The sequence below is a fragment of the Syngnathoides biaculeatus genome, chromosome 9, assembly GCF_019802595.1.
Source record: "Syngnathoides biaculeatus isolate LvHL_M chromosome 9, ASM1980259v1, whole genome shotgun sequence".
In the NCBI taxonomy this organism is placed as follows: Eukaryota; Metazoa; Chordata; class Actinopteri; order Syngnathiformes; family Syngnathidae; genus Syngnathoides; species Syngnathoides biaculeatus.
The window spans coordinates 2,405,775-2,426,851 of NC_084648.1; the positions used below are offsets into that span (position 1 = coordinate 2,405,775).

The following is a 21,077-nucleotide window of genomic DNA, read 5'->3' on the forward strand; positions in this document are numbered from 1 at the left end:
CTTGATTCTTTTATGCTGCTAGTGATCACTAAATAAAGGTTTCAACTTTATTGATTTGTACCACAAAAATATGATCATGTATTACAAGAAAAAGAAAATCCATTTCAAAGTAAATTAAAAAACATCAAATTAAAAGATGAATTCTTCAGTGGGTTGTAACCTCAACAACTCAAGCAAGGTAGAAAAAAACCCAGATTATTTTACAGTGGCTAAACTGAGTTAGGATGAGTGGAAGCGGGATTTAGTTGAGTTGATTGATCCTTCAATGGCGTTGTCACAAGTGATGGCCTCACAACTCATTGTGCGCCAGACCCTGACTGGAGATCTTGTTGTGCAAGTCCTGCATGTGTTTCTTCATCTGCAAGAAAAACAAAAATTGCTTTTGAACTCTTCCTCGATTTACATTTGAATTAAAAACATGACGCGTAGACACACAGGGTCCTTCACGCCAAAGGGGTGCTAAGAGTGGATGCACTTCAAATACCTTGTAGCCCATCTCCCTGGTCTTCTCAGCAAGGGTGTTGTACTTGTCCTGGTTCATCTTTATGTGTTGTTTGTCTCCTAAAGCCTCCACATGTTGCAGCTTCTGGTGGGAAAGCTCCAGCTGCTCCTGATAGTGGCTGTGCTTCTCCACCTTGGTCTCAAAGTGATGCAACTCCTCCTGTAATGGACAAAGTGGGGACTTTAATTCGCACCCTGAAAGTGAAATGCCTCTATAGAATCGACTGTAGGCCAAGAACGACAAACTCATTTTTGTTGCAGGCCACACACACACACAGGCCATGTTTACCTCAGAGGGCCTTTAGGACTGGGAAAATCACTTCAGTATAAGTATCCAAATATTGGTCAATTAAGTAGGGATTTGGTTGGAAAAAAAACATTTGTAGATGTTAAAAAACAAAGAAACATTCCAATTCTGGCACAGATTCTCTGGCAAAATGAAACAAAGCAAAACCTTTATTTGCTTTGATGGGCCCCATCAGCCTCGATTTCGAGACCTGTGGTAGACAAAAAGTCTCAGGTAGAATGTGAGCAAAGAAAAAAAAAAATATATAAAACTTAACTAAATTAAAATCATATGCAGGGTTCACTCTGATGGTTAAGCTCTTGGGCCAAGGCCAGAGATCCAAATTCCTTTTTAGCAGACTTTAATGACAGATCTTCCAGATAAAACAGATGAACGCGACACTCAGAATTCAGCGGAAACACATCTTCAAGGTTGACCTATTCAACCAAACATTTCAGGAAAAAAAAAAAATCCACTCAAGACTTACAAAAAGATGGCGGTCGAGTCATCGCTGTTGGAGAGGAAAGATTGAGGCTTCCACGTTTTTTAAATTTAATTTAGTGAGCAAAGGATTATAGCCATAAGTGTATTTCACATTTTTGTGGTGCCCAGAAGCACACCAAAAATAGCAAAAAGGAAAAATATGAAAAGACTGTAGAGCGGTAAATGGACATGACGTGGAAAAGCTGTCACACTTATGGCTGGTAAGCACGATGCTGTATTTGCGATAAGAACAAAACGGGCTGCATTTAATCTCTTTTGACAAGCGGACTTTTTTACATAATGGGCTGCTCGCTGTCTGGCCTGCCCGACGGTGCTTGGTCTCTTTTCCAAATTAGCCACACAACTGTTTTACGATCAAATCACAGTTTAAATATTACTTTCAACATTACCTGTAGATAGTGTTGATCCTTACAATTGCGACAGTTCCACGTATTATTCAAGAATTTGCTCAATTAGTTTCTATGAAAAATATTTCAACGCATAATAAAAAAACATTTGTATTACAGTATATTTTTGAGGTATCTGTCCTTTATGTCAGTATTCCTTTTCAGATGACCTTAAACAACATTAATATTTCTTAATATTGATAGAGATCAAAGTGGACTTTCGTGAAAATTCCTGAAAATACAAATGTTAGCACTTGGGGGGTCCAGGGGCATGTTAACACCCCCCCCCCCCCCGTGAAATTTTTGAAAAAATGGCTGTGGTGTATTCTGGCGATATCTGTGAACAAAATTCAGACAAAAATTTAAAGTAAAATTTCTAAGTCCTGACCCCCCAAAAAATTGGGCTGATTTTCCCCAAGGGCCAAGCCCAGAATTTTTTTGCCCCCCCAAACCCCTATCACTGGATAGCACAAAATTACATTTGTCATTAAAATATGCTTAAAATATGCCATCTTATCTCAAGACAAATGAATTAAGTGAACTATTCAGTAAAAAGTCATCTAAAATTGTCCTTTTCCCCACATTATACATATTATAGTATAGATATAGAATATACACTAAAATATATCCTAGACTTTCTACACCGTACAGCAAAACATGTTAAAGAAGTTGATCTGTAGTAATTGGTATTAACCTTTAAGTCTCAAACTTCTTACGTCGCGTTGTACTGATACACTCGACCACATTGCTCACTATCTTAGATATAGATCTAGTAATACTAATAGTATAATTGGTTGCCTTTAATATATTGAAATACGCAGTCACTCACATTTGAAAACTGTACGGGTGTGGTAGGTCAAGCTCGCAGATAAAGTTGCGTGTGTGATTAGGGATGGCCTTAAATTAACTTACTGGATTAATATAACGTAACTGTAAATTAAAAATAAAATACAAAAAAACAAATAACTAAAATAGAAAACTAAAATTTAAAACTCATAAAAGATCATTTCCAATTTCAACAGATATTAGTAGAACATGATATAAAACGGTATTTAAAATTTCATCAGTAAAATTCTTGATCTGACAAACTATCTGAAGAAAAGTTAAATGCACTGGCCTGTTAAGGAATAAACACGAACGGTCTATATCCGCAATTTTTTGAAAATGCTGAAAGTTTAGTTCAACGTAATTGGCGTTCGTTGCAACAAGCTGGCGATACATTAGAACAAACATTCCTGCCGGCAATCCTGACGTTATGTTGTGGGGGGGAGGGGCACGCATCGCGGGACTGCATGCGCTTGACGTATTGGCCACACCTGAATCAAGCGACAAGGTCTAATATGTCTTTTTTTTTGGGGGGGGGGGCACGCCGTCACACTGCCTCACGATCGACGCAATGAGAACCGCTGGTGTAACTGAATTTCCTTTGACATGGCTCATGATGTTGATGACTTTCGACGTAAATGCTCTCGCATTACATGATGCAGTTCTGAACATGTGCTTTCGTACTTGCGCCGTACATGCTCAGTACGATTAACTTGCATTTCCTGTTTCCGGGTAAATAGCGGTTGTTTTGGAGCAGGCTTGTTTAGTTAACAACGTTTATGAAATAAACACGTAAATTAATGTCAAGACTACACAAAATAAGCAACGTGAGGGGAGGGGCGTTACTGTTACTACTGTTAGTGCCTCAACGTGGCTACGCTCGTGAAAGCAAAACAACATACTCAAACGCATGTTTGTTCAATGTTGTCAACTAATATCTGGATTAATTTTAGGCAATTTTCCCTCAATTTTCCGTAATAATTTTCATGAAAATTTAAAAATCCGGAATTCCGTAAAAATCCAGAGGACTTTCATCACTACATTGAGTATTCAATTGAATTAGATGATCAATGTGTGAATTTGAAGTGTTAACAAATATAGCCTTTGTTGTGTTACCAAGTCAGACGCTACTCTAGTGCAGCAAGAGCTAACCCAATTGCCCACATGTAAAGAAATGAAATAGAATAAATGCTATAAATGGTTATATCATACGGCAGATTTTCATATTACACCATGATACACATTGTGATACATACAGCTGAACCCAAATACTAGAAAAAGTTGATTGAGCCGAATACGACAACTTTAAGAGGTGATATCCAGCTGTTTTTCCGTGGATTTCTTGATAATAACCAAAATCATTTGGAAACCAAGTCCTCCAAGATATTTTCTTTGTTTCTAAATATATGAAATATCTTTGAGAATAAGTACTGTATACATGTGCATTGACTGAGAACAACATAGTACTACATTGTTGAGATATGGCTTAAAAAGTATTTTTTTTTTACACATTTAAAGTTTCCTAAATTTTGTGAGGGCGGCTAAAAATTATCCTGGAGTAGTCAAGAGATTTGGCTGTAAACTTTCTGCCATGAGGCTCTCCCTGTCTTTATCAACACCAAGCGTGTACAGTTGGGCTTGGCTGTGGCCTTCGGTTGCGGCCACTGAAGGCTACAAAGGTCTGCTGTGCATCCCCTCCTCTCTCCGCAAGGCAGAGAAGCAACAGATCTATGATAAACAAAAGTATTTGATTGACAGCTGGAGGTGAGATTTTTAGTGCTCCCTGTAAACCCACCCACAACAGTTTCAAAGCTCATAGAATGTTTGAATTTTTAACCATTTTGAAGCCTGATTTCACATACGTTGTGATTTTTTACATACATTCATTCATATTATTCATTCATGCCTTGTTAACGTAACTCCTTTCAACAGTTGTATTAAATTTTCAAGACATTTTTTGGCTTGTTTTGTGGGAGTGTAATGCCCAGATTACATTTGAGGATTTTAGCCCCGATATTGGATTGATGCTAATCATGGGTGACTTCCCAGATTGGGCCAGATTTACTTTGTCGGGAATGACAAAACTTCTTGTAGGGTCACATAATCAATGACCAACGATTTGGCCCTATGAGGGCAAAATGAAAAGCCTAGCATATTTGATTTTTGTGGACATCTTCCATGTGTCACATATGGACAACTCTCTGACAACACACCACCAAGTCGATCGATAGGATTGTGTACCGTGACTGCCGCATCGCCGCACGTACTTGCTCTTGTCAAATACTTGGTCACCGTTATCAACATTTATTGACGTGCGCAAAACATTGTTTACTGAAGCTTTAGGCCACCAACGCAGTGCCCGCGGGCACATGGTTGCCCACAAGGACCACTTAAGGCACTTGCCATGCATTTTCTAAAAATAGCACAGGTCACAAAATATTATTATTATTATTTTTGCTTTAAGTTTTAAATCTGACTTGCTTACATTAATGACAAGTTTCGAATAATGTTCTGTAATATAAAGTATTTATATATTTGTAAAGTATAAGGAATTTTGTGAGTTTGAAAGTTTTCCGCAAACAAGTCAAGTAGCCCGTCATATGAATGATACTCATGAAGTAGCCCACAGCCTCAAAAAGGTTCTGACCCATGCATCATTCGACAGCACACCAACATGATCAAGTACAACCGTGAGTGGTACAAGTAGCTTACTAGGCTACAAAACACATTCTTGCCTGCTTGCGAGTCATATTATATTACAAGGATGTAACAACAAGCATTTGGTAACACCGCAACTTTATTTTCCTTTTTGTGATTTCTTTTTCACAGCATTGAGGCAGTGACCATAGTTTGATGACAAGTTATCACCTTGGTAATATTTGTATCAGGCTGCGTTGAAAGATGACACGTTTCAAGTCCCCCGTCCCCGACAGTGTTTGATGTGACAAGAAAAGCCCAGAGATCGTAAAAGATCTGGTCTGCCACTGTCTGACAAAGATAAGGCAAGATTTCAAGGCACTAGTTAGACATCGTGCAAGACCAGATTTGTCTTGTTGTCTGAGCCAGGGATAAGCGTGTCAACTAGAACAACATAAAGTACCAGTATTACGGAATCGGCTACATTTATGTTCATTGAATCCTTCAGATAATATACCTTTAGTACTACCAGGCATTTAAATGAAGAAGAAACTGAACCAAATTTTTTTTTTTTTTTTTCAGGACTGCAAAAACCTGTCAGAGTCCACAATTTTGTACTTTTGGATAAGTACAAGAAGTGAATCAGTAATTCTGCTTTTACAAGTCTTTTTTTTTCATTTTTAACAAGCATCTGTACGACTTATGTACAGAGTGTAAGTACTTTTGTCACCTCTGGAGGCTCCATTGTAGTTCGACGTGTGTGTGTGTCCACAGACAAATCAATGAGAGTTAGTGCATCAGAGGAGATGTAAAGCCTACCTTGAGAGAGTCCAGCTCATCATTGCTTAGGTTTGCTCTCTTGGCAGCCTCCCACAATTCGATCACACGAGGTTCCCGGAATTCTACAGAACACAACTTAGATGTGAAAACTGTTTTTGCTGCCACATGCACTGAATACAAATACTTGAGAGAGAAAAGAGGCAATGAAGATGTAACAGATGTGGTTGATTAATTGAATACTCTAAATTGTCCATAAGTGTGAGTGTGAATGGTTGTGTCTCTAAATGTGCCCGGGGATTGTCAGGCAATCAGTCCAGCCTCTCGTCCAGAGTCAGCTGGGATGGAGTCCAGCCCTCCCTTGAGCCCAATGAGGATAAGCGGCACGGATAACGGATGGATGGATGGATTTGGTATGATGTGAAAATAATGAAATGGGATTTCCATTATTGATATGCAGAGTAGTGAGTGGCCGTTTTCTCTCACCGCTGTCCTCGGTGAAGCCCTCGTGGCTGAGTTTACGGAGGCGCTCAAAGCCTTGGTTGAGGTCTCTCATCTTCTGCTTTAGCTCAGTGTGCTTCTGCTGCACTTGCTCTTCTTTGCCGTCACCCTCCAGCGGTGAGATCACGTTCTTGTGGATCTCTGGGAGTCAATGGGGTACAGGTCAGGAGTCAGAAAAAAATGTGTGGGAGGATTTGGATGATGTGAAGTGGAAGAAGGCTGATTAACCAATGATGAGGAAAAATGTCTCATTGGAATATTGAGGGCGAGATTGAGGCCACTACAATTTAACATCCCTCTGGCTTTTTCTTCATGTATAAACACTGATATTGTTAAAAGAGTACATAGGAGCCTTTATCATTACACTGCACTGTCTGTAACTACACACTCTAACTAAATGGACTATACGTTCAAATGGGCAGTCGGGAACGCTAATCTTCCAAGCAACTGAAAGTTTCCCATCACTGACCACTATTTTTATCCATGACAGAAACATGTCAATACCATTAATCATTTTGACAGATGACAACACTAGAGGAAAAGTTCCACGAGTGGAAACAGAGCTCATGCTATGTTCTGTCTCTCTCTCTCTCTCTCTCTCTCTCTCTCTCTCTCTCTCTCTCTCTCTCTTTCTCTCTCTTGCTGCGTGGGGCAAAAGATGGAGGTGTTAATGAACTGTGATTTCTTTGCAGGAAGAAATGTCTTCAAAGTGGCGCAGGCATTTTCTCTCTGCATCAGGGCAGCAGAACATGAGCTCACGACCCAGAGCTAGATTTAAGCAAAAAAAAAACAGTTGTTTTTCCACACAAACACATTGTCTTTGGGGATGTGTGGTAGAGTGACAAAAAAATGTCTCTGTTACCTAAATCTCTAGCGAGGGTGTCATACTTCAATACAGGTCATGAGTTCACATCATTATTATTTCAAATGAAAGCTAATGAAAAATTATGTGCATTTTTACATGGCTGAACTTCACATGGCATCACTATGCTGGAGCTACGCTATGCTCACAGCATTTACAACGGTATGACATTTTTGATCAATCCATCTTGAAGTCTTATAAAAATGAAGGGAAGTGAAAGCAGGGAGGAAATGTATCAAGACAGGCAGTGATGGAGTTGGGATTGGAAGTGGAGGCGGCAGGGGGGCTGATGGAGACTCTCTACCAGACAGCCTTTGATTGGCTCAACAATGCATGTGTTCAAGAGACAAGTCAAAGTGCCGAGCTCTAATAGAAAGCTTCTGTCACAAAACAGCTGGAACGTGTCAGTCTCAATCAAAGGAGAACAGTGCCAAACACAGTGACATCTGTCAAATAGCTTATGGCTCACAGCCTGTTGTGATGCCATGGCCAGTGGAATCCAAGGAAGTCAATAACCACAGGCACAGTTTGATACGGTCTGTCTCACAGGTGTCAAAAACAAGTGCTGTGGGTTAGATCCATGTAATTTTATGGCGCAAGCTTGCCACAGCTGTTCTTCTTCTTTTCCTTTTGACTTGTCCTGTTAGGGGTCGCCGCAGCGTGTCATCTTTTTCCATCTAAGCCTATCTCGTGCATCATCCTCTCTAACACCCACTGTCCTCATGTCCTCCCTCACAACAGCCATCAACCTTTTCTTTGGTCTTCCTCTCGGTCTTTTGCCTGGCAGCTCGATCCTCAGCACCCTTCGAACAATATACTCACTCTCTCGCCTCTGAACATGTCCAAACCATTGAAGTCTGCTCTCTTGAACCTTCTCTCCAAAACATCCAACTCGGCTGTGCCTCTAATGATCTTATTTCTAATCCTATCCAACCTCGTCACTCCGAGCGAGAACCTCAACATCTTCATTTTTGCTACCTCCAGTTCTGCTTCCTGTTGTTTCTTCACTTGCACCATCTCTAATCCGTACATCATCATCACTGTTTTATCAACTTTGCCCTTCATCCTAGCGCAGACTCTTCTGTCACATAGAACACCAGACACCTTCCGCCAACTGTTCCACCCCGCTTGGACCCGTTTCTTCACTTCCTTACCACACTCACCATTGCTCTGTATTGTTGATCCCAAGTATTTGAAGGCGTTCACCCTCGCTATCTCTTCTCCGTGGAGCTTCACTCTTCCCCCTCCTTCCCTCTCATTCATGCACATATATACTGTTTAACTTCAGCTAATCTTCATTCCTCTACCTTCCAGTGTGTACCTCCATCTTTCTAATTGTTCCTCCACCTGCTCCCTGCTTTCACTGCAGATCATAATATCATCTGCGAACATCATGGTCCAAGGGGATTCCAGTCTAACCTCATCTGTCAGCCTATCCATTACTACTGCAAACAGGAAGGGGCTCAGAGCGAATCCTTGATGCAGTCCCACCTCCACCTTAAATTCTTCTGACACACTTACAGCACATCTCACCGCTGTTCTGCTGCCCTCATACTTGTCCTGTACTATCCTAACATATTTCTCAGACTTGCGCATGTAGTACAGTTCCTCTCTTGGTACTGTGTAAACTTTCTCTAGGTGTGCAAAGACACAATGTAGCTCCTTCTGAACTTCTCTGTACTTCTCCACGAGAATCATCAAGGCAGATAATGCATCTGTGGTACTCTTTCTGGGCATGAAACCATGCTGTTGCTCGCAGATACTTACTTCTGTCCTGAGTCTAGCCTCCACTACTCTTTCCCATAACTTCATTGTGTGGCCCATCATCTTTATTCTTCTGTAGTTTCCACAGCTCTGAACATCGCCTTTGTTCTTAAAAATGGGGACGAGCACACTTTTACCCATTCTTCTCCCATTTTCTCTCCTGCTAGTATTCTATTGAATAAGTTGGTCAAAACTACCTCAGCCACCTCTCCAAATTGCTTCCATACCTCCATGTCATCAGGACCAGCTGTCTTTCCATTTTTCATTCTGTTCAGTGCCTTTCTAACTTCCCCCTTACTAATCATTACCACTTCATGGTCATTCACGCTTTCCTCTTTTACTCTTCCTTCTCTCAGTACTCTTTCCATCTACTTAGCACACTACTAGCACAGGTCAACATATTTCCATCGCTATCCTTAAAGGAAGACTTTGTCGAAACTAAAAGGAATGGGAGCACACATTAAAAGTTAATAGATGAGTAGTTAGTATAGTAAATAGTAACCAGGAAGTGTTGTGTGCTCAGAGCCAACAAAGCGAGTGTAACAGTGAGTCAATGCTCAGTGATATTACAACTCCCGCTATTGAGCAAACAAAATAAAAATAACAATGTACAATGTTCAAGCGTTTGAGCCAGATTGCACACAGGCGGAAGTCGACGTGTCGGGAGGAGCGTGGTGTTGACGACAAACAATAACAGTCCCATTATATGGACCGTAGAGATTTGATGCTTTTGTGAGGAGTAGGTTTCAATTTAGATTATACAGCAGGCGTGGCCAGATTTTGAAAATTGTACTTTTCAAGTACTCCGTTTCTCGCGTTCGACCAGCGGCGGGCATGGGGGGGGCAGGGGGGGTTTGCATGTGCGCATCGATATAAATAGTAACCGGGAAGTGTTGTGTGCTTACACGTATATATCCATCCATCCATTTTCTTAGCTGGATGATAGTCGCAGGAATGCTGGAGCCTGTCCCAGCTGTCAACGGGTAGAGGCAAGTTTACACACACGCAGACACGGGGAGAACATGCAAACTCCACACACGGAAGTACAGGATTGAACACCTGCGCCACCCTCATAACGTATGTTGATGCTTATACAGTATTAGCATGAGAGGCTATGACTCAGCAGCTAATAACCAGTAATGATTAGATGCAGGCAAATTTCCCCTGATGGTGAACGAGCCTCAACTGTGACAGCCACAGCTGTATCCTGTCAGGTTAACCCCTTGGGAGGTTAAAGAAGGAGAAATTTGGGAGCGTTTTCTCAGTTTTGTTACACAACACACACAAGGATGTTTCTTCCGCGTTAGGCTCTGAAAGCTGGCCCACATCCAGATTTTCAATTAATGTCCAAAATAAATGTAATAATAATATTACTTCACATTGGAGGGTTTATTGTACATGAAATTTGGGGAGGGTCTTCCTTTAATCACCTTTACTTACTGCACATCCTTCCCATCTCTATCCCTCTGTCTGGCCAACCTGTAGAGATCCCTTTCTCCTTCTTTCACATCTAATCTGGTGTACATGTCATCATGTGCCACTTGTTTAGCCTTCCCCACCTCTACCTTTCCCCTACGTTGCATCTCAATGTATTCCTTTCGCCTTTCGATTTGATAAAAATGATTCATTTAGTGTATCCTAAAACTTTAACCTGAAAGTTTTTCCATCCATCCATTTTCTACGCCACTTATCCTCACGAGGGTCACAGGAGTGCGGGAGCCAATCCCATCTGTCATCAGGCAGAAGCCAGGGTGCACCCTGAACCGGTTGCCAGCCAATCGCAGGGCACATAGAGACAGACAACAGTCGCACCTCACAATCACACCTAGCGGCAATTTAGAGTCTCCAATTAATGTCGCATGTTTTTGAGATGTCGGAGGAAACCGGAGTGCCTGGAGAGAACCCACGCAGGCACAGGGAGAACATGCAAACGCCACACAGGGGGGTCTGGGATTGAACCCGGGACCTCGGAACTGTGACGCCAACGCTTTCCAGCTGATCCACAGTAGCACCAGTTTTAATTTACAGTAAAGTTAAAAAAAAGCCATTTAAAACACAACCAACATTTTTAAACAATTTGAATTAAAAATTTTAAACGAGTGACGAGTTATACTTTTTCAGTGTACCATCGAGCAGTGTAACAAGCACTTAACTAACTTAACAGACGCATGGTATTTCCTAAATACCCCAAATAAACCCAAACAACCAAAGTACTACTCATCTTAGATACAAAAGTGGGCTCTGTGTTCTCTCTTGGTTCTGCTAAGGCCGTTTTCAAAGATATTTTGCAAAACATTTGTTGTTTTGTTAGCGCCATGGAGCCCCCCCCAACCCCCCCCACCCCCCTTTGTTTCAGAAGTGTGAATGCACGAAACTGTTTTGTGATGGATTGGATCAGCAGTTGGGGGAATGTGATAAAATTAGCGGATGAGTGAGAAAGATAGAGAGAGATTATTTTTTAAATTTCATTCTATTACATTGCAATGAACTCAAAGGTGTATCTGTTTACAAGGTTGCAGCTCACTGACATGGTAACCAGCATGAGTGGTAGATTTGAGAGACCACGATTAATTTGGTTTTATGACTGCATACATAGATGATGGAGTGAAATGTACTGACTAACAGTTTACTATTTTCAAGCCTTGCACGAAACATGTCCCTTACTAAGAAGGAAAAACATGGAATATGAGTAAGACACTTCTCCTCCTGTATTCATACACTGCTTGCTGGACAAACATCAGTCAAGTGACTACAAAAGGTGACACCAGGGAAACGTGTATCTTTAGAATTTTTTTTAAAACACCATGCTACTGAAAATAAGAAAATAAAATGGGCAATAGAAGCATTTTTTTGCTAAAGCTTTTCTGTGATTGAAGATGTATCATTTGGCCATTTGGTCATGTTATGTCGTGCCATGGCATAATTCAGTGATATTGAACTTCCTGATTTAATTGTACCCTTGGATTAAGCGTGGGTAGACTCTCATTTAGCTTGAACCAACAAGAGCAAATAGGTGTAATGAGAGAGAATCTCCTTCAGATGAGGATGCGTGCCGTTTGGTGTTTCCAGCCACGAAACAACCTTAGGTGAATGAGTGGCACAGAATTCGGCAAGTGGTGCAAATGTGACAACTGCACATTCACGGACAACCATTTAATAAATTTGTGCTGCCAGGAAATGAAAGAACGCAATCAGTTGTTTGCAGCTTATCTCAAACGCATCCAGGAACATCAAACATTCAACCTGTGTACACTAAAGGCATTGACAGGAAAGTTTTGGTTGCAACGAAAGATTTGAAGAAGTTAAGCCTGGATGAGGCAATATGCAACCAGTGGACATACTACGAAATCATTAATAATTTAATAAATTTGTGACATTTTCTAATATCACACTTGAGCTTGTAACATTATACTATAAATCTCAGCTTGATTCACTCATACATAAAGTTAAAAGTCCACGTGCTGTTACGCCGCATATTGTGATTCACAGAATGACTCTTGTCCTTCAGGGCAAACTATGCTAGTGTGCATGCCGTGGATTGCTTTGTGTCCGAAACTGGACAAAACTTCAGTATAGCGTTTTGTTTTTGTGTCCTCTTCATTGTCCAATGTGCATTGTGTATTTGCTAACAGGTGATCTAGAGCACTTGTGATGTGACTTTTGTGATGAATATATTTCCTTTAAAAAATGCTCATCTTTGAGGTCTGGTACAATATGTAGACATCAAGTTCTGATTTTGACCCTTCCTGACAATGTATGTCAAACTCCAGACTATTTTACGGTCAAACAATTTATCAGATTATCCTATAAATTTATCCACTAGTTTGTAGTGTGACAATACCAGATTTTTTTTTATTCAAGTGGGTTCTCCAAAGAAGCATTTTCCAAAGCAAGTCTTTTTATTTATCAAAACTACTTTGCCAACACTCAGCAAAGATCAGTGCATATCCAGAGATCACATATGACAACGCCAGATTTCGAGATCGGTGGCAGAACAGAATCTTGGTAATCGGTATGTGCTGAGATTATTGGGCCATACAATATGACCAAAACTGTTAAATTTGCTTTATGTTTTTAATTTTAATGTGTGGGGTCTGCCACAAATTAAAAAAAAAATCCCTACTACAATCTACAACCAATCAAGCTTCAACTACCACCAATAAAGCCATAAAAGATTATTTGGCCAGTGTAACTTGAAAGTTACAAAATTAGCCGGTGCAATTTGTCTCAGATTTGATTGCAACTATTTCCATATACTGTACTCCTCCCATAACTCACAAAAGACAACAAAATTTCCGTAATTTGGGCCGTTTAGCCGAAGCCTGGGAATTGGATCAGTTTCCATATCTGTGTGCTTCCGTCATCAAGTTTGGGCCCATTTTACAGATGCAAAACTTTACTTGATCATGTGCAACAAACACCAACAGCAAGCGCCATCTGTTGGTGCGTGCACACAATTTATCAGGTGCTTGTGGGGAATTTGTCACACCAGCCGTCTACGTGCGTAAACATAAAAACATTCTGTGGGATGGCATAAGGCTCAATTAGTGGAAGTGTACTTTGAGTGCTTGTGAAGAAAGATTTAAAGCTCACCCTCAGTCCTGCTCACAGTATCCACAAGGATGTTATACTCATGGATCTTGTCCTTGTGGTGCTGGAACTCTCTCTTCAGGCTCAGCAGCTCCTCCTCTGAGAACTTCCCAGAGCTTTTTGCCTGTACAGTGAAACGGGCAAACATTACCTTATACGACGCACAAAGGCATGACATTGTGGAATTAATGAGCCAAAAGATTCAATGTACACAAACAACAGAACCATACTAGCACTAACACCTCATCTGAGACTAAACCACATTTGTCAGAGGCTTGATTAATTTGTGAGACATTCCACATCGATCAATCAGCTGTATCTGTTTCTTGCACTATTTGTTCATCTTCAGACTCAACACACACTTTTTTGTTTTTTGCCTTTTTGGAAAATCACTAAAAGTATTTCATTGATTAATTCCTACAGATACCACAGTGCCCCATGATGTAACCAAAATTTTTTCATAGCCTTTCGGAATAAATTTATATGACACAGTATTCTTGTAACTCACTAATTCCACACTGAAGACAAACATAATTACATTTAGTGAGTAGAGAAAGTATTCAGACCCCCTTAAACGTGTTACTCTTTGTTGAATTGTAGGCATTCCTTCCCTCAATGTACACACAGCACTCCATATTGGCAGAAAAAAACAGAATAGCAAATTTTTGTAATTTATTAAAAAATAAAGATTTGAATATCACAGAGCCGTAAGTATTCAGTTCCTACCTTAACTTGTACGGTACTTAAATATCTGCTTGCCATTTAGTCTCCTTGACTTCTTTCTACTCACTGTCCCACTCAACTGCTTTAATGCAACCGGTCAATTCAGACGCACTTCACTGAGTCTTGTTTCTCTTTGAGATTTTTACCAGTTCAAGGAGGGATTTTGATTTCTTCGGTTGCCAAAGTGCTTGCTGAAGTGGTGCATAATTTGTTCCATTTCGGCCGGGATGATGTGGCCCTGAGCCTGCTCCAATGGGAAAATGGTTTGAGATAACTTGTTGTGAATTGGCATGACACAGTAGAGATAAAAAGATGATTTAATAATGCATTTGAATTGTGATTTTTCATCAATCTGCTGGGAAAATCAACAATTTTGTAGCTGAGGAGTAGCCCGTAGTAGTCTGGTGACACATGCTGGAAAAGGATGGATGGAGAATCATAGATCAAGAGTTATATTTTATTAAATCAACTTGAAAAATGTATACTAAAAAAAAATATATATATTGTCGTTTGAGAAATTCCCAGCGTACAAAGCGGTTCTGTAAGAAGTCTGTGTTCTTGTTATTTGTATTAATCATTCCCTAAAACGATCCTGTAATACTGTTAATGACTTTATGAGTTCGTTTTCCATCTTTTCGCCATTGTTCTTTGTTAACTGTGACTATTAAGCACCACGAAAGAGTGTAGCATCACAACCAGGGACTTGACGCTTCTCTGTAGCTCACTTGAGAAATTTATGGGCTCATGCCTGTAATGAGGGGATGAAATAAAGCTGTATGAAGAATGTAACCTCACAGTCAGGTCATATAGACTATGGCATGGTGGCTCACGTTTGCAAGGGTATGTTAAAAAAAAAACTACCATTTTAAAGATAACACAGGATCTCGTATTTGAGAACGCTGATTTTCTGTTTTGATGCAAATTCATTACGTCCCTAACACACACACATAAAACACACCCACCTTGTTCCATAGTTTATCCAGCTTGGGATCTTCAAATATATCACCATCTTTAATGTCATGGTCCTTAAGAGAGTTGCTCTCTAGAGGTCTCGTGTCCCTTTTGCCATCCATCCCGTACTTGGCCAGGATAACTACCAAACACATGCAAGCACAACACATCAGCTGCTTTCAAATAACTCAGAGAAGTTTTACTTAAATACATAAAGAGTAAGCGCCACAGTGGAGAAACTGGTTAGATCATCTGCCTCATAGTTCTGAGGACCGGGGTTCAAATCCTGGCCCCGCCTGTGTGGAATTTGCGTGTTTTCCCTGTGCCTCTATGGGTTTTCTCCAGGTACTCCGATTTCCTCCCACATCCAAAAAACATGCAACATTAATTGGACACTCTAAATTGCCTGTAGGTGTGACTGTGAATGTAGCTGTTTGTTTCAGTGTGCCCCGCGATTGGCTCGCAACCAGTACAGGGTGTACCCCGCACCCTGCCCGTTGACAGCTGGGATAGGCTCCAGCACTCCCTGCAACCCTTGTGAGGATAAGCCGCAAAGAAAATGGATGGTGTCCGGAGTTGCAGCTACGCTGTTCTCTGAAGACTTCCAACAAAATAATGGAGAGGGGGTCACAATCTCAATTCTAGTTAATATCAAAGGTTTGAGGCCTCACTGAAGGTTCTTCAGTGCTAAAGTTTTCTTAGCATGTTTTAATGCACAGGTGTCAAACTCAAGGCCTGGGGGCTCGATCTGGCCCGCTGCATTATTTCATGTGGCCTGCGAAGCCAAATCATGTGGAACAACTTTCAAGATTTTTTTTGCAAAAATCAGAACAAAAATGTAGATATTGCAAGTGTTTTCACGTTACCAGAGATTAACAATAGCTGAAAAACCCATTACCCTGAATTGCTAATTCCAAAACTGGTTCATAAATTTAATGTGTAAATATGGGGTTAAAGATTTTTTATGGTTTCACGATCATTACGGCCCTCTGATGAAAACTGTAACTTCAATGTGGCTCATGACAAAAATGAGTATGACACCCCTGCCTTAATGGACCTTGGGAAAAATTACACTGGAGCAGAAATGGGGCTTCTCTTAACCATTCCAATGTTTGAAACATAGAATTGTCCAAAATGTTTTACAAAGAGAAAATAAAAGGTTCAGTAAGAAATAATATGTCATCTACTCCAAGTCCACATTGATTCATGCGGCTTAATAAGATCTAGTTCCATTGTACTTTAAAAAGACACAAATCTGATGAAAAATCTCTTTGAAGCTCCAGAATGCCCTCTATTGAGGCGAATAACGATTAAAATTTATCCATAAAACTAATTCAGTCTGACTAAATGCATGACTTTTTCCAGGAGAGAAAGACAATGATGTGGCTCACAGTTGGCAAGAAAAAGTGTCAAAATCATCTTACTATGAAGTGCGTAGAAACAACACTATGCTGGACTTTGCTCTGTCATCTTTTTGCTGCTCCAGTAAACTGTTACTGCGGTAGCTGATTCAGCATCACTTGATGCTGTAATCCATTCGTATTACTCATTAACCAGTTCGTGTCGTAAATGCGCACACACACAATGGCTGAAACCCTCATAATGGTGATGTCGAACCACACACGATCCATTCATTTACCTTTTAAATTGAACCTTTTATGGATTCAGGTGACTTAAGTGAAATCCATTACAAGCACTAGTAAAACAAACTACCGTACACCCCCAGTACAAAGATGAAAAGAAGGTGCAGTTCTGCATTCCTGCATTTACAGCTATGGGCAATGTAGAGTCTTCAATCAACCTACCATGCATGTTTTTAGGATGTGGGAGGAAACCAGAGTACCCAGAGAAAACCCACGCAGAAGAGGGAGAACATGAAAAATCCACACAGGCGGGGACGGGATTAGGTGGGAGGATAAAAGGCTCAGAAAATGAATGGATAGATGAATTCCCCGTCCACTTACAAAATGTCATGAGGTGTGACCAGGATTTATCTCAATGAATACATGATCTCAAAATGATTAATCCTAATAATAGATAGACTAATTGAATAATTGTAACGTGTTATCAGTAATAACTGTTTAGAAACAGGATGTTTGTTTATCTTTTGAGTTCTTTGCAACTATGCACTGATGTCTTAGTTCAATAATGTCCCCTTCAGGAGTGTAGTTGACTTCTTTTTACTGTAATTTTTACAAATTTGACAAAAATGGTTAACAAAATACAATCCAACCAAGCACATTATCACTTATTAATGTTTCATTTACAGGCATTTCACTTTATTTTTATTTTGACGTACTTATTACTATAGTCAGTCTCAACACATGAGTGCGTCTTGACTATTAAAAATGTAACAGAATCCTGCTCTCTCAACTGAGGGCATGAATATCATTTGTATATGTTCAAACTTTTAAATACAATAATGTTACTTTCCCAAGGATGTATTGCTACCAAGGCAGCAAGTCTACCTTACATTTCTGACGTTCAAAGTTCACATCTTGTGTGGAAACTTTAGCTTTGCATGTTCTTGAGTGGGTTTTCCTCCCCCGTACATGCAACAGTGAAGTGAAGACTCTAAATTAACCATAGGTGTGAATGTGAGTAATCATTTTTTTGTACCTTGTTTAGCTGGCAACCAGTCCTTGAAGTACAGAATGATTTGCCAAAGTAAATTGAGAAAGACTCTTAACTACCATGCTAACTGGCAACCCTAACGAGGATTAGCAGTGCACAAAATGGAATAATATACTGTATGGCTGCTGATGTCATGTCTGCCAAACATAACAATAATTGATGATATTCATTCACAACCTGGTGCATTAATTAGTCCTGCTCATAACGATATCATCCATTGTGTCTGCACAGTGAATTCAACAGCTACAGAGACAGCCTTACCATTGAAGTTACGGCGGATTTGGGCCTCTTTCTCTCCATTTTCATCCATACCCTCAACCTTCATCTTCTTCCATTGCAGCTCAGCCTTCTCCTGGATTTTCAGGTCACTGTGCAGCTCAGCTTGCTTCACAGGGGATAGCTGCATCTGTCAAAACACAGGACATCTTTCGAGTGAGTATTACAATATCTCTGTCTAATACGCTGATAAGTACTGTATATTTGATTCATTGTCAATTTTATTATCTTCTAAAGAAAAGTACATATTGAAAAGTGTTGATTCCCGAACTATTCACTCAGCTTGGTCGTGCCATTATTTCAAGCGCTTTACCTCGTGATTCTAAATTCTCAAGTGTTCAGAATAATTCATTAATTCTCTTCTCACTAATGACTATACTGCGTAGGGATTTTTATACAGTGGAAGGATCAACAGTGCACCATGGAATATTTTGCTTTTCAAATCAACCATGGGTTGTTCACAAGATGCATCGTGGAATAACCTACACTACTCATGAACAGCACCACACAATAGCGAATGCACTTTATATGGAGCTCAAGGGTGGCTCGAAAGTGATTCCTAACAAATCCCATGTCTTTTATTGAATTAATCATACGAACCCGTATGGCCTTGTTCCACACTTGGTTCAACTTCGATATCCTGAATTCAACCGTCCGTTCATCACTTTCGACAAATTTAATGGGCTCGTTCGACTCCCGAGAGTACTTCCCGGCCATGACACCTACACCAAGAGAAACAACAACTAGTAAATACAGTAGTTCCATCTTAGATATTAAAAAACGGGCGCCAAAAAAAAAAACAAATAAAGGACAGCCTCGTCTCAACAGTCTGACAGTTGGACACTGGTATTGTGATTGAGTACCGTAAGACACGTGACCAAACGAGGTGGTCAGTTCCGGCTTTGTTGCATTGTGGTATTTGTAGTTTATTTACTTGGAACCCATGTCATGCGGCACCAGGAATACTGACTTTTTCAACTACAAGTTCTACAATGCACCGCAACATCGTTGCTAAGCAGCGGAGACTGCCAAACTGGGAGCAAATCGAAAGCCTCCACGCATCTTCGAGTCTGGACTGGAAGCTGCTTCATCTGCGAGTTCAGCCACTACTGTGTAAACCTTTAACGAAATCCTAAAACAAAAAACTAAAACTTAAGTTTGCGAATATGTCACGATGTTAAATCAATACACAGGCACATATAGTTAATGGACTGGACCTACAGGGATTTCTAAAAAACTCTATATGTATTTCCCGTGTTGCAGATATTTGCGTACACCTCAAGGAGAAAATTAGCCAACCATCTTTACTTGAAGGACGGAACAGCTACCAAAGGTTTGAAAACCTTATTCACACCCATCAAAACGTTGAGTAGTTGTAGTCAGAGGCTGAGCTACTTGGTGACCAGAAAGCCGACCACGGTCACCCGAGTGCCCTCGGGCGAAAGTTCTCGGACCACCCCCCCAGGCGACAGTTGGTTTCAGCCCCACCAAAAACGTTCTACCTGTTTATCTGTTGAGTAGGCTTCTTTTGAAAAAAATTCCAAAACTATAGAAGTCTTTTAAGGGCAACTGTCATGAAATGCATTATTTTTAGTATGTTATTAATGAAAAAATGGCAGCCATCATGGACACATGCGTTTTTTACCCACAAAACATGATTTTGACGTATTCAGCTTTTTGTAACTACTGCCATGAAAATCTTCTTGGGGATTTATTTTCGAGAAGAAGCAGCAAGTGACGTACATGACAGGACCGCCCTCAAGTGTTTCAATTATTTTTACCGCAAGGTAGCTCGTTGTTCCTTCGTGTTAGCCAAAATGCCGGCTCGTTGCATTGGTCGACATTGCTTGAGCACTCGGGATGATGGATTTACCCTTCATAAGTTTGCGAGAGACCCAGTTCGTCGTGAAAAATGGATTGCATGGGTGCAATGGACGAGAGCTTCGTGGGTTCCAAATGACAGGTAGGTGTGTATACAGCTACTAAAAATAATAATAGTTTGGGGCGGACCACGTAATCGGTCTCTCATAATGTAACAAAAGATCTGCGTGCTAAATGTGTCGATGTGCGTGTCGGACGGCGTCGGGTTCGCCAGCGAGGGAAGCTGCGTCGCCTCGCCAGCGAAGGCTGCGGGTCAGGCTCGCGGACGGCGGCGGCTCTGATCAACGCTGCCATGATAAGCCACCTCGGTGCCGAAAATTAGCTGCGACGGGCCGCGAGGGCTCATCTCTGCTGCGGAAGTGGATCAGACGGGGAAGCGGTTTGGCTGTGATCGCACATCATCTGAATGTGGCTCGAAACAATAGGGTAATATTGCCCGGTAACTTCACTCGGTTGTGTGATGTTCTCTTCTTAGAAAAGAGCTTCCGTTTTAGAAGGGGCGTGTTCGTCTCCCATGGTAGGGTCCACCGTGTGTTTTTAATGGCCAATGTCCATGGTGACATTACGGACAGGGGATGCAGCCAATATGGCGACGACTTGGATGTCGTCAAATGACACTTCTGCAACTTTGCGCATGGATGACACGCTCTCCGCACACATTTATTTTTTCATATAGACATTGAAGTGAATAATGTTATATGTATTTTCATTACAATATCTATTTTAGAATGTTTAAGTGGATGACACTTGACCTTTAAAGGTGTAACAACGTAACATTGAGTGCTAGAAATCTTAACAAAGGTACTGTAGATCCTAGATACCGGCACAATGAGAAGTATTTGAACAGGAAATATGAAAATTCTGCTATTTTAATGATGAAATCATTGTAATTATTGGATTGTGAAAGATATCAACTACAGAACTAAAATGGAACAATTTCATGGAATCATAACGTTGTCGTTACTATTCATAAGCAGTG

At 40.6% G+C, this 21,077-nt stretch overlaps 1 protein-coding gene across 1 annotated transcript; it reads right to left on the reverse strand.

Annotated features, from left to right (window-relative positions):
* Nucleotides 1-25: 25 nt before the first annotated feature.
* Nucleotides 26-19,085, reverse strand: lrpap1 (low density lipoprotein receptor-related protein associated protein 1). Its single transcript, XM_061830812.1, has 8 exons — nucleotides 18,818-19,085; nucleotides 18,203-18,347; nucleotides 15,319-15,449; nucleotides 13,637-13,757; nucleotides 6,403-6,558; nucleotides 5,959-6,041; nucleotides 485-661; nucleotides 26-358 (listed from the first exon to the last, which is right to left on the reverse strand). Exons 1-8 carry the CDS (start codon nucleotides 18,980-18,982, stop codon nucleotides 290-292), a joined length of 1,047 nt encoding a protein of 348 aa, XP_061686796.1. The 5' UTR covers nucleotides 18,983-19,085; the 3' UTR covers nucleotides 26-289.
* Nucleotides 19,086-21,077: the final 1,992 nt, after the last annotated feature.

Bases quoted from the DNA above. Each gene is read 5' to 3' on its own strand.
- lrpap1 (XM_061830812.1), bottom strand. From the start codon at position 18,982: ATGGAACTACTGTATTTACTAGTTGTTGTTTCTCTTGGTGTAGGTGTC. The intron at 13,758-15,318 runs GTGGGTGTGTTT...TTCACTGTACAG, and splicing joins TGGATAAACTATGGAACAAG to GCAAAAAGCTCTGGGAAGTT. The intron at 662-5,958 runs GTAGGCTTTACA...TGTCCATTACAG, and splicing joins ATGAGCTGGACTCTCTCAAG to GAGGAGTTGCATCACTTTGA.